General features: G+C 42.6%; 1 protein-coding gene across 1 annotated transcript in view; it reads right to left on the bottom strand.

Moving 5' to 3' along the window:
• Nucleotides 1–14,487, bottom strand: part of aldh7a1 (aldehyde dehydrogenase 7 family, member A1) — a 54,276-nt gene that overhangs the window by 14,086 nt on the left and 25,703 nt on the right. The window contains exons 7-10 of the mRNA XM_073069664.1: nucleotides 6,585–6,629; nucleotides 5,612–5,689; nucleotides 1,755–1,852; nucleotides 1,592–1,633 (exon numbers count right to left, since the gene is read on the bottom strand). Coding sequence (XP_072925765.1) covers nucleotides 1,592–1,633; nucleotides 1,755–1,852; nucleotides 5,612–5,689; nucleotides 6,585–6,629 — 263 coding nt within the window. The remainder of the gene's footprint in view (nucleotides 1–1,591; nucleotides 1,634–1,754; nucleotides 1,853–5,611; nucleotides 5,690–6,584; nucleotides 6,630–14,487) is intronic.

The raw sequence follows: 14,487 nt of genomic DNA on the forward strand, positions 1-14,487 counted from the left end.
TAATGGAGGGAATAGGCAGATTGGGTCAGTATGGACTAGATGGGCTGAAGGGCCTATTTCTGCACTGTAGCACTCATGACCATGACTCCAAGTCACTTGAGTTATCTGGTACAAACTGGAAGGTGTGCAGGGCATTAAGGTTAGGTGTAATGACGGCCTTGACAAGCAAAGTTGCTGCTGAACCTGCCTGGTTGTCGGTTCAAGTTAGAGAGCTGCATGCCAAATAGCTCTGATAGCCTCCCTCGTGAGCGGAGACTCTTCAGGTCAATTATTCCCAATGAAGACTCACGGAGAGTCTGACTTTCTGCACAACCACACTTTGTCTCTTCCCTCTTGTCCCTGCTACTGCTCCCTTTTATTCCCCCGTCATGGGCCCAGAGTCACCCTGCCAGATCTCCCACAGCTGTAGTAAAAACGTCTGGCAGGCAGACAAAAGCATCACAAGTACCCTTTCCCAAAGTTATAATTAACTTCTTGTAAGTTAGATTAAAGTCCAAAAAAGTTAACAAGCAAACTAAAAGGCCAATCTGGCAATGAATCTTCAGTGAGCACATGATCCTTGTTAACAGAGTGTTTGAAGGACTATCTGATGATACAGTAACTAACATTAATTCCACCTTTGAGAGTCATATAGAACAGACACAGACACTTCAGCCCCACGTCCAGGCCAACCATCAAGTCCACATCTACTAATTCCATTTACCAGCAATTCGACCATCACCTACTTTGCCCTGGCAATTCAAGTACCTCACTTTGATGCTTCTTAAATCTCGTGAAACCATCTCCTTGCAAGCACCTTCTCAGACAGTGTGTTCCAGATTGCAGTCACTGTGTCAATGAAAATTGCCTCACCAGGCATATGCCTCTCACAATGTTATACACCTCTTCTGGTTTCTGCACTTAGCCTCTGCTCTTCCGAGGGAAACAAATGCAGCCTATCCCAGTCTCTCCTCACAACTGAAACATTCCAACCCGGGCAACGTCTCTTCATTCACCCCCTTCTTTAAGGATGGTTTCATTCTCAGCATTATGGATTCACAATTAATCTTTCCTTTGACAGTCTGACAATGGTCTAGCAAACAGAGGAACTGGAAATAATTTTAAAAATACAGTGGATTCCAGTTAATTGGAACACAGTGGGCCTAGTATATTTTGGCCAAATTAAGCAGCTGCCCAATTAGCTGAAGTTTAATGGAAGTAAATAAAAAGGTATAAAGAGACAAACTACCATTTAGTTGAATAACAAAATTACATGCAAAACAAATTATAACATTAGCAATACTGCTATAAAATTGTGTATTAGTTCATAATAGTTACAGACAGAGGAATGCATTCCAGTGTTCCAAAGGACATAAGCCTAGCCAAATTCATCCAGGAAATTGCTCGGCAACATTCTCCTGTCCCAATTAAGCAGCAACATGTCCCAAATACACAAAGGGAATCCCAGCTATTTTCTAGATTTGTTTTTGCTCTTTAAGAGTTGTCCCAAATAAGCAGCTGTCCCAATTAACCAGAATCCACTGAATTTCCAACATGACTTTGTGGCTTTGGACTAAAGTATTACAAACCACCAAATACTTCAATACTTTACCAATGATAGCATTATTGCCCCCAAGCTCCAGAAGCTTACGCCCTGAAAGGGAAAGAATAAAATACAATTATTTTTTCACAAAACTGTTAAATCATGAACTAAAATTGCCAGCTTCAATTAAAAAAAAACAGGCTTCCTTAGGGCTGCTGTCATAATCTCTTACCAAATCGTTCTTGAACTACTAAGGATACTTGTTTTCCAACATTTGTGCTTCCAGTAAAGGACAGGAGGTCTACTCGCTCATCTTTACTCATTGCAGTACTGAAAGTAATAAGAGAAATTTAGAACGTCAATCACCTTCCAGAATACTCAGTTATGAATTCATAAACAGTTTACCTAGTTGGCACCTGGCAAGTTTAATTAATCCAATGAGCAACTCTCTCCAAATCTCCAATCTGCCTTTGCTCTCAAGATCCCTGGAACATTCTGTCACTTCCCAGAGTAGTGCCAATCGTACCCAAAAAACCCTTGCAAAGTCATTTCAGATTCCACTCACAGTACCAAATCAACTTTTAATGTCACAAGGCCATCCTAAATGTACTTTATAATAAATACCCTTTATAATAAATGCCCTTCTCTTTAATCACCACTGCCTTCTCCAGCACCATACTGTCTGCTTTAATTCTCTTATATTTCCAGGGATAGTACTGAGATCATAATTTTGTCCATGCCTGAACAAGACCAACAACGAGTCCAGATTAAGCAATACTGGGTTTTAGAATCTTTATCCTTTTCCATCTTGCTAAGTTTCCACAAGCAGTGAAGCACACCACTGATATATCCACCCTCAACCAATTATAGTCTCGTAAGCAATCATATGTGAATTTAACTACTCTACCACTACTGCCAATTATATTCATCAAATATTCCCTCCAAAAACCTCTCGACCCATCAATATGCTTTAACTGCATCTCATAAAGGTCTCAGACCAGAGTTACAATCGGATGTACTATTATCCTCTATTAATGTTGAATGTCAAATTTTGTTTAAACCCCCCCCCCCCCCGCAGTGCTTTGGGATATATTGATACAGTACATAAACACCTGTTGTGAACACTGGTTCTCCCTTATCTACAGCGTGGTTGTTTTTGAATGTATAATGTCACGTAGCACTGCATACAGGAAATCGTGGCTGATTCAAATTAGGAAGCAGTGCTTTTGTGGGGTGTGGATGGCGACAAGATTTGGAGAGAAGCTGCAGGGAAGACAGTGAGAAAAGAAGCAAAAATACAACTTAATAAGAAAGAGTAGGTTATGAACCTACTCGACTTTGGAGCAGGGAATTGGAGGGGGATTGGGGAATGATGCCAGATAAACTACTCAAAATAAAAAGCAAATTAGATTTTGATTCCAGCTGGAGACAGGAAGAGAGGAGATATGCAATCAAATGAATCACTTTTGACCAGAAATGATGAAGACATCTATGCAATTTGGTAAAGGAAATTTGACAATATATCAATAGAGGCAGTAACTATGACATTGTGGACTTCCTTCGAATTGGCAATACGTCCATGACACATACTGCACAGACTTTCCTTTGGGTTGTAGCATTTCAAGTCAAGTCAGGTCACTTTTATTGTCATTTCGACCATAACTGCTGGTACAGTACATAGTAAAAACAAGACGTTTTTCAGGACCATGGTGTTACATGACACAGTTCAAAAACTAGACAGAACTACGTAAAGAACAACAGAGAGAGAGAAAAAAACAACTACATTAGGCTACAGACCTACCCAGGACTGCATAAAGTGCACAAAACAGTGCAGGCATTACAATAAATAATAAACAAGTCAATAGGGCAAGTAAGGTGTCAGTCCAGGCTTCGGGTATTGAGGAGTCTGATAGCTTGGGGGAAGAAACTGTTAAATAGTCTGGTCGTCAGAGCCCGAATGCTTGGTACCTTTACCCAGATGGCAGGAGGGAGAAGAGTTTGTATGAGGGGTGTGTGGGGTCCTTCATAATGCTGTTTGCTTTGCGGATGCAATGTGTAGTGTAAATGTCCATGATGGCAGGAAGAGAGACCCCGATGATCTTCTCAGCTGACTTCACCATCTGCTGCAGGGGCTTGTGATCCGAGATGGTGCAATTTCCGAACCAGGCAGTGATGCAGCTGCTCAGGATGCTCTCAATACAACCCCTGTAGAATGTGATGAGGATGAGGGGGTGGGAGATGGACTTTCCTCAGCCTTCGCAGAAAGTAGAAACACTGCTGGGCTTTCTTTGCTATGGAGCTGGCGTTGAAGGACCAGGTGAGATTCTCCGCCAGGTGAACACCAATACATTTTTCCCCACAATACATTAGATTCTGGTTAATTGGGCCAACAATTCACCAAGATGTATTTGGGACAACTCTTAAAAGAACAAAAACTAATTGAGAAAATAGCCAGATTCCTTTAATTTACTTGGGACATTAGGGCAGGACACGGTTGCCGAATGATTTCTGACTAGCATCAGTCACATGTGCTTGCACGGCGTTAGACACAACACCATGCTTCGAGCGATCGGTTTTCAAATAGCATCAGTTGCTTGTGTTTGTGTTCAAGAAGCAGTGATTTTTGTCACTGATAGTTGGTGAGAAATAAGCAGTAAGGCAATTCAGAACCGTTTTGCTCACCATGGTTTCAAGCTTTTGGACTTGGAGATGCCAGAAACAGCCGAGAGCGAAAATGAAACAATTTCACTACTTCAGCAAGTTACAAACTATGAAGAATTTGAAGGTGTCGACAACCATCTTAAACATTACAATGAAAATTCAGTTCAAATAGATAGATAGATAGATAGATACTTTATTCATCCCCATGGGGAAATTCAACATTTTTTCCAATGTCCCATACACTTGTTTTAGCAAAACTAATTACATAAAATTACTCAGTAAAAATATGATATGCATCTAAATCACTCTCTCAAAAAGCATTAATAATAGCTTTTAAAAAGTTCTTAAGTAGTTTACTTAGATACATTAAATACAATCAACCCCGGCACTTTAACGTATCTTACTCCTGGCGGTTGAATTGTAAAGCCTAATGGCATTGGGGAGTATTGACCTCTTCATCCTGTCTGAGGAGCATTGCATCGATAGCAACCTGTCGCTGAAACTGCTTCTCTGTCTCTGGATGGTGCTATGTAGAGGATGTTCAGGGTTTTCCATAATTGACCGTAGCCTACTCAGCGCCCTTCGCTCAGCTCAGACGCAATCGTTGAAGGCATTACATGAAGGTAGCCGATTATTTGCATTTGGTGACTGCACTTTTCATTTACAGTCAAAAGAGCATGATGCAGATGAATTCCTCCGTCGATAAGTATGAGGAACTAATACACAGTTTTATAGTAGCATTAGTATTGGTAGTGTTCTAATTTTTTCTGTATTTCATGTAAATACATAATTTGTTACTTAGTTTGTCTTTTTTTAAACCTTTTTAACTATTTCCAAGAAACCGGCTAATTGAGGCAGTTGCTTATTTGGGCCAAAACGTACTGGTTCCGATGTGTTCCAATTAACTGAATCCACAGTAATGTTTGCATTTTACATTCAAAAGTTGCATATTTTGATTAATTTATTATACCCATATTATTATTCTTTTAAGAAACTTTGTCAAATCAACTGCTTTGGAAATTTTACCCATCAAATCAATCCCAGTTGTTAGCCTTCCCCTATCTGATTTCTGTTGGTTACCTTTACTCCTTCTCACTCCTGTCCTACTTCATATCTAACTATCCATGTCAGGACCTTAATGTCCTTTCCCACCTTGGTTGAACTGCCAGCCACTTTAAAGGCATTTCTAAATGGAGGAGCAGGCAACCTTTTCTAACTTAAGTTTGGAGCAAAATGATTATTTACACCCTGCATCTACAAACATCCAGGGTACCCATGAGAGATCAAGAGATGTATTTAAGAATACTGTTTTCTTTAGGTACTTTTACTCTGCTGTGTCGAACACTATTCACATAGAAAACAACCCAATACATTTCAAGAGAATGAACTTTAGAGTTGGCACATAGTTAGTATTCACACTTCACTTACCCAATGTCAGCACCGCCGCAGGTTAGGGAACAAATAGCTCCAGGTAATTTATTATCTTCTAAAACTTGTGCAATAATTCTAAAAAAAAAGAAAGAGCATCTTGTAAATGAAGTCTAATTTTAATATGAGGTAGTGTAAAATAATTAAAGAATGCACAGTATACCATTCAGTGTTGCTGCCTCATAGTTCTAGCAGTACAGGTATGATCCCAATGTCAAGCACTGTGTTTGTGCAGTTTGTATGTTCTCCAAGTGAGGAGTTCCCCTGGATGCTCCAGCACCCTCCCCCAGCTCTAAAACATGGTGGCAAGTTCAGTCTTAGAGCTACAGGGAAATAACAGGGCAATGGAAGACAGATGATTGTTCTGTTGGGAGCTAGCATGGGACCGTGCAGTATATTAAGTTCACAAAAAGATTATTTTAGTTGCCTTAAAATGTGAATTTTTCTGAAGCTTTGCAAAATTGATAGAAACAAGCCACATAAGGAACTCACAGTGCACTGTAATAACAAAATAGAAAGACACTTGATTTAAAAAATTAACCTTAGAAAATTCAATCAATTTCATATAACTTTGGATCAGAAACTGGATCAGAACACTGCTAACTGCAAGATGCTAACGGAGCTATCTGAGGACAGAGTTTGGACTTTAAAATGGGAATTTGAGCAGAACAGGAATTCACTGATACACAAAACTTCATTAAAACTAACCTGAAAACATAGTTTAAGCTTAATATTTAAACCTCAATAAATTAGACCTTCGGACACAACTGATCAATATGTTTAAACCAGTTTTGTTTAAAAAGGTGAGAAGTTACAGATCAGACCCACTGAATTCCTCCTGTGTTCTGTTTATATTTAATTTTAACAAAGAATAAAATATGCATGAAGATCACATTACACATTAAACTATTTTAGAACACAGAACTTATACTACATGAAGAAGAGCAAAACAATGTCTGTATAAAATACTTACTTTGTTACAGCTACACTCGTGAGTGGTGTGGTCGGAGCTCCTTTCCTACAACATAAAATAAATGTATAAAAATCCTCAATGCACTTATACTGTCAAGAAAAAGCCACTAGGGGGAAAATCATGGATAAAGGTGGAAAATTACATCAGTGGGATGAGGAGTGTTTGATGGCTCTGGGCCTGTAGTTGCTACAGTTTAGAAGAATGAGGGTCGATCTCACTGAATCCTATCGAATATTGAAAGACCTAGTCAGAGTGGATATAGAGAGCATGTATCTTACACTGGGAAGTCTAGGGCCGAGAGGGCACAGCCTCAGAATTTAAGGACATCTCTTTAGAAGACAAACAAGGAGGAATATCTTTTGAATCTGTGGAATTCAATACCAAAGGCAGCTGTGGAGGCCTAGTCATTATATATATATATATATTAAAAGCAGAAGTTGATAGGTTCTTGAATAGTCACAGCGTCAACGGTTATGGGGAGAAGGCAGGAAAATGAAGTTGAGAGGGATAATATATCACCCATGATGGAATTGCAGAGGAGACCTGATGGGCCAAATGGCCCAATTCTGCTCCTATGTCTATAATTTTATAGATCCACTCTAAATCTATTATCCTTAATCTATGTCCTCCAGCCTTATCTACCACTGGTTCGGGGAACAATTTTCTGTAGTCTCTCCTACACACCTCAATTTTACATACCCTCAATTATGCCTCCTTCATTTCAGGGAAAACAGGCACAATTTCTCCTCATAAGTGAAACACTTTGCTCTGAGCAACATTCTGGTGAATCTCCTCTGCGATCTCTCCAGTGGTATTTAATGTTTCCTACCAGAACTGCAAGCAGTACACCAGCTGAGGTCTGACTAAATTTTTATTAAGTGTCAGCATAACCTCTCTGCTCTTGTATTCAAAGCCAGGACTAATGAAGACAATATCCAATATAACTTGAATAACTGTGGCATTTAACTGTGCTGTCACCTTGAAGAATACACGGACATACATCAGATTCCACATGTTCTCAATACTCCGTAGGGCCATTGTGTATATCATGGCCTCATCAGTACTCTGGAGGAGCAACACCTCGCATTTATCAAGATTAAAGTGAATCTGGCATTTTGCAGACTATTTTATCAGCACATTGATTTTCACTCTTGTTATCCGAGATTACCTTCTGCATGATTAACAACTCCACCAGCAAATATGTTGATCGTGCCTCCTACATCCATATCCAATTAATTAGTGTATAATGCAAACAGCAAGGGTCTGAGCACATTGTCTCTGTGGAATGTCACAGGTCACAGGCATCCACTATAAAAGCAACCGTCTCCATCATCCTTGGTTTATTGCCAAACCAATTTTAGATTCACAGGACAGGACAGCACAGCACAGTATAGGTTCTTCGGCCCACAAGGTTGTGCCTGCCGACCTTTTAACTTACTCCAAAATCAATCTAACCCTTCCCTCCCACACAGCCCTCCATCTTACTTTACCAACATGCCCTGCATCTAATAAGCCCTAACATTTTGAACCAGTTTCCCATGCAGAAATGATCAAAGGCCTTACTGAAACTATATCTATTGCAGGGAATCTTTCAATGCTCTTCACTACCTTTTCAAAAGAATCCAGTCAGATTGGTCGGACAGAATCGATCCTTGACTAGATCATGTTTGTCATCTCCGATTAGTCCCTGCCCTCCCCAGTTATCATTAATCCTTTTCTCCCCAATAGTTTCTCTGCTACTATTGCCAGGCTCACAGGCTTTTCACTGATGCCTCTTGAAAAGGGGGACCATATTTGCTGTCTTTCTGTTCTCCCAGTACCTCACTAGCAAAGATCTAAACAAATCTGACAGAGCCTCAACAGGTTCTTCCCTCATCTCCCATATTAGCCTGGGATAATTCTCATCCAGCCCTGGTATTATTGAGAAATATACCTGATATAATCATTATATATACCTGAACTATAATCACTATGTATTAGCTATTTACTATACTATGTAATCTCTTCTAGGTACCGAATATTAATATGTATTATTTTACTAGACACATTTTGCTATGTGTTGTTTTCACTAGATACTTTGTACTCTCTTAGCTGCATATTATGGCACTTACAGTACACCTGCTTGTTTTGCAACACTATTAGCTGCGATGTATCCCATGTATTACACTCAGCCTTTGTTTAGTACGAGATAACGGTGGCGGACAGGATGCTGCGAGCAGGAATGTAATGTGAGGGAGGTTGTCTGAAAAACATCATCTTGGCCACGAATAAGGCCCCAATGCGAACGGGTGAAAAACAATGGTGACGTACCGCGGGCTAGGCAAGAGCGATTAATTAATTCATATATAGATGATATGCAACTAAAAATTGATTGGGCATGCTAATAAAACCGAAATGTAACTGAGATAAGAAATTACTATAAAGAATGCTGTACCCCGGAGCTCGGTGGGCTTTCGGTGACAAGTTCATTGATTGCCTCAGCCTTTGTTTGCAAATAAAGGTTTAATTTTCTTGAAGAATTGTCTGTGTCTCCAAGTCATTTCAAGTAACCACGACAAAATTGGCGACCGCGAGCAGGGTCGGAAAGAGACCCGCGGAAAAGAAACGGCAGATTGTGGATGCTTCCCAGTCCTCTAGGGACCCCCATAAGGCTAACAGAATTAAGGGTGCACCCAAACAAAAGGTAAGCGCTTTTTGCGACAATTTGGACTAAGAATTCTGTTGGCTTTGGGGAGGTCTTGGAGTCTCAGAAGTGTGGAACCACTGCCGAAGGGTCTCTCCGGTCCAAAGAATCTGGCAGAATTGGGGGTTAACAGAGGAAGCTCAGAGGATTGATCAAGAACACTGCAGTGAGGGTAAGTACAAATAAGTTAACAAGAAGTTAAATTAAGAAAAATTCCACGTGGTGTTGGTAAATCCCTGTGGATACCGCTTCGCACAGAGCGAAGGGCTGCACGGGCAGGGTAAGGAAAAGTAGAGTAAATCCCTGTGGATACCGCTTCGCACAGAGCGAAGGGCTGCACGGGCAGGGTAAGGAAAAGTAGAGTAAATCCCTGTGGATACCGCTTCACACAGAGCGAAGGGCTGAACGGGCAGGGTAAGGAAAATTGAGTAAATCCCTGTGGATACCGCTTCGCACAGAGCGAAGGGCTGCACGGGCAGGGTAAGGAAAAGTAGAGTAAATCCCTGTGGATACCGCTTCGCACAGAGCGAAGGGCTGTACGGGCAGGGTAAGGAAAAGTAGAGTAAATCCCTGTGGATACCGCTTCACACAGAGCGAAGGGCTGAACGGGCAGGGTAAGGAAAATTGAGTAAATCCCTGTGGATACCGCTTCGCACAGAGCGAAGGGCTGCACGGGCAGGGTAAGGAAAAATAGAGTAAATCCCTGTGGATACCGCTTCGCACAGAGCGAAGGGCTGCACAGGCAGGGTAAGGAAAAGTAGAGTAAATCCCTGTGGATACCGCTTCACACAGAGCGAAGGGCTGAACGGGCAGGGTAAGGAAAATTGAGTAAATCCCTGTGGATACCACTTCGCACAGAGCGAAGGGCTGCACGGGCAGGGTAAGGAAAAATAGAGTAAATCCCTGTGGATACCGCTTCGCACAGAGCGAAGGGCTGCACGGGCAGGGTAAGGAAAAGTAGAGTAAATCCCTGTGGATACCGCTTCGCACAGAGCGAAGGGCTGCACGGGCAGGGTAAGGAAAAATAGAGTAAATCCCTGTGGATACCGCTTCGCACAGAGCGAAGGGCTGCACGGGCAGGGTAAGGAAAAATAGAGTAAATCCCTGTGGATACCGCTTCGCACAGAGCGAAGGGCTGCACGGGCAGGGTAAGGAAAAATAGAATAGAATTAAAGTAGAAAATCCTCGTGGATACCGCCTTAAGAGATAAGGGTCTGAACAGACGAGGTGCAAAGAGCAAGTTCTGTGGGTACCGCTCTGAATAGAGGTCTGCTCGGGCAGAACAGAATAGACTAGGCATAGAATTAGAGTAAATAATATTATCCAGTAAACGAACTGTGAATCTCTGAAATACCTTAAAAAGAGAGAATAACACGACAGGTGAAGGAACGGCAGTAGAGATTCTGAGCAAAAAATTCCCGTTAATTAAATATGAGATCACAAAAACTTCAGAAAAATGGGAAAAAAGAACCAAAAACCTGGTCACAAAGTGGCCAAGAGAAGGAACGTTTGATGTAAGTTTGTGCGAAGAAATGGAGGGACTAATTAAAAAATTACAAACCAAAAGATAAATCTAAGAAAAGAGGGCAAAAAAGAGAACGAGAAATGGAAGTGCTAAAACTCTTCAGAACGGAGGGAGAACGGCTGAGGAGGACAGGTAGAATATTGATTACAAACGAGGAAGACACTAAGGTGCTGGAAAAACAGCCTGTTAGAGAGAGAGGAGGGTACGGTGAGAAGCTGGCTTCAGATCCGTACCCGGATGCGAAAGAAACAGAAAAACCCCCTCCCGATAATGAGGAAGGAACCCCTAAGCAGTGCCCCCTGCTGACGGGAACAGTAAACATGCAGGGAGAAGTCCAAGTTTGGGATGAGGAGGAAATAAAACAATACGAGAAGGAAAAAAGAGGCGATATAGAATGAGATAGAGGGAGAAAAGATAAGATAGAACAGGAAAGAAGGGAGATGGAAAGAGTAGTGGAAAGGCTACAGCAGCTGAGAGAGAAGAGGGATTATGAGGAGTATCGGTTATACTGTAGAGACAGACAGACTAGAAGAGAACAGGAATCATCTAGACAGCTAGAATGGAGTGAGTTGAGAGGAAGTTGGAGGAAGGTAGGAGACGAGAGTTTGGAGGAAATACGAGAGAGGACGGAGAAGCAGATATTGGAGATGGAAGAGGGGACTAGAGTGGAGAAGGAGCAAGGAAGAAGGTATACCCCAGGAAGGTATGAGTGGCAGCCAGTAGTACTAGGGCCAGCAATAGATAAAGAACCAAGTGAGGAAGGAAGCTTGATTACATGGAATGGGGAGAAGGAAATGCTGCCACTGCTGGTAAAGGGATCAGGACAAGTACAGTATATCCCTTGGGGATCCCAGGACCTGGAAGGGCTGAAAAATACTCTGCCTAGTCTGCACGAGGGGGCAGGAAAGTGGATTAGAGCCTTTGAGGAGGAAACAACGGGACGATTGTTGGCTATGGGAGATTTGAAGGCACTGCTGATAAGATTGATGGGAACTTCCAAGTTGAAAGAACTGATGGAGATGGCTGGCTTACAGAATGTGGACAGTCCACAGACTGATGGGGCCAATTTTGATCCAGTGAGACAGAGGGTATGGCAGGCCCTCAGGAAGCTTTATCCACCCAGAGTAGACCCCAAAGCCTTAAAGGGGGAACTACTGGGAGACACTGAAAACCCAGCAGCCTATGTAGAAAACCAGTTGAAAAAGTGGAGACTGGAGACTGAGCAAGAGGTGGAAAATAACTTGTTTCTGAACTCACTGTTCCGACAGAGCATTTTGGATGCAATGCCTCCGCAGGTCAAGTCTAAATTGGAGGAGGTGGTTGAGCTGTCGTCACTGACCCCACAAGCATTCAGTGATCACGTAGTCCACTCAGTGGAGAAATATCGGAGAGACAAACGAAAACTGGCTGAGCAGCAAGAAGAGGTGCAGCGAAAGCTATTGCAAATCCAGCTCAAAGAACTGAAAAAGAAGGACAAAGACAAAAGCAAAAAGATGCTGCCAGCCATCACTAGTGTGAGTACAGCCATTACACCATTAGATGGAGGAACCGGTCATTCTGTCAGTCAAGGGCCAGAAAACCCCATGCCAATAATGAATGTCTCCGGCAGAACATTTCCACAGATGCCCTATTGGGGACAGAGTAGAGTTAAGCAACAGCCCAGACAGGACTGGAACTCCCAAGGAGGGGGGCAGAGGAGTTATGGGCAAAGAGGATTAGAGAGGAGACAGAGGGAAAAGAGAGACAGAAAGATTGTGCTGGGGATGCAGCCAGCCTGGACACATGAAGAAAGACTGCCCATTTAAACCATGGCCTGCCTCATATCAGCAGGAGCCGATGGCAAGGGAGCCACAGTTTGGCCACATGCCGGCTCCTGGGGGTCCGAGCGGACCTGTAAATCCCTATGCGAGGTATTAGGGGTGCCCCAAGAACTCGAGTGGGAAGGGACATTACCCAATGATAACGAGGGAGGCAGAGGAGGAACCTATGGTTCAGGTTATGTTAGAAGGGCAACTGACACCAATGATGATAGATACTGGAGCCACGTACACTTGCGTACAGCCACAGTATGCCCTTCACCTTCCCATGTCAGGAAAGTTTATTAAGACGGTAGGGTTCTCGGGGAAAACACAGTTGACACAGTGCACGGCTCCAGTGCATTTGAAAATGAGAAATAAAGGAATTGTCTTACCAGTACTAGTATCTAAAGGAACTCCGATTAATTTGTTAGGCAGAGATGCTTTATTGAAACTGGAATTAAAATTAGAATGCACCAGAAATGGGTTAAGTGTGGAAAGAGCAGGGGCTCAATTGATAGTGCGAGAAGATAAAAGAGCCAATGTTTTTTGGATAGGGGACATAGAAGACCAGATCTGGGATACCTGAGAAAAGTGGAATCAGGGCGTGCAGGCCATATTACCCGAGGCTATAGCGCCCAAATCTGAGTTACATTGCACTGTAATTTTCGATGAGACTCAGAATAAGGAGGTAGAGAGGAGATGGAACATGAGGACAGATATTCGATAACACCTAAAAGGGGAAGCCATTGTAATTGGGAAGCAGGGGGCAGCCCTGCAAGTCAGGTGGAATACCTTCTTGAAAGAATGGTACAGGATACCGGAAGCTGTACCCCACATAACCTTGCTGGTAAATGAGGGATACCAGTCTAAAGACTTAGGACCCCCGGTAAAGCAGGTAAGCACCGTAACGGTTTGGAGAAAGGTTATGCCTGAGGTAAGGATATCCGGAGACAACAACTACATTAAGATAGGGGTAAACATAGATGTGACAGGAACTATGAAGGAAGTTGAAGTAACTCCTCAGCCACACATGCTGTTGTTGGAAACTCCTCAGCCACACATGCTGTTGTTGGGGCAGGCAAGGGGTCGGCAGAAAAATAAAATATTGGATAAGTTGCCATCTATTCTGTGGTCGCAACATGACACGGACGTGGGGAAAATAGAAACAGCCAGTCCGGTGTAGGTAAGGTTAAAGAAAGGAGCAGTTCCACCTAGGAGACCACAATATCCCTTAAGACCGGAAGCAGAGGAAGGTATAGCGCCGACAATACAGGGACTGATAGCGGCAGGAGTTCTTAAGAGAGTAAACAGCCCCTGCAATACTCCGCTGTTGCCTGTCCCAAAAGCGGACAGGTCTAAATGGAGACTGGTGCATGACTTACGAGCAGTGAATGAGGTAGTGGAGGATTTGGCAGCAGTGGTCCCAAATCCACACACACTCCTGACTAATATCCCGCCAGAAGCAAGCTACTTTTCAGTAATTGATTTGTGTTCGGCTTTCTTCAGCATTCCCCTAGCCGAACAGTGTCAGTATTTGTTTGCATTTACATACAGAGGCAACCAGTACACCTACACTAGAATGCCACAAGGATTTAAGCATTCACCACATGTTTTTAATAAAGTATTGAAGGAAGATTTGGATGGCATTTCGTTGGAAAGTACACTGATACAGTATGTGGATGATTTGTTAATTTGCTCTGAAAGTGAAGAGCAGTGTGAACGGGATACTGTGATACTTTTAGAGAAACTGGCGTATGGAGGGCATAAAGTATCTAAGAAAAAGCTGCAATTTTGTAAGCAGCAGGTGAAATATTTAGGAAGGATGGTATCTAAAGGCGTAAAGGCAGTAGCGCCGAGTCAGATTGAGGCGATAACGAAGGCTCCAAAGCCCCAAAC

This window comes from Hemitrygon akajei, chromosome 2 (genome assembly GCF_048418815.1).
Source record: "Hemitrygon akajei chromosome 2, sHemAka1.3, whole genome shotgun sequence".
NCBI lineage: Eukaryota > Metazoa > Chordata > Chondrichthyes > Myliobatiformes > Dasyatidae > Hemitrygon > Hemitrygon akajei.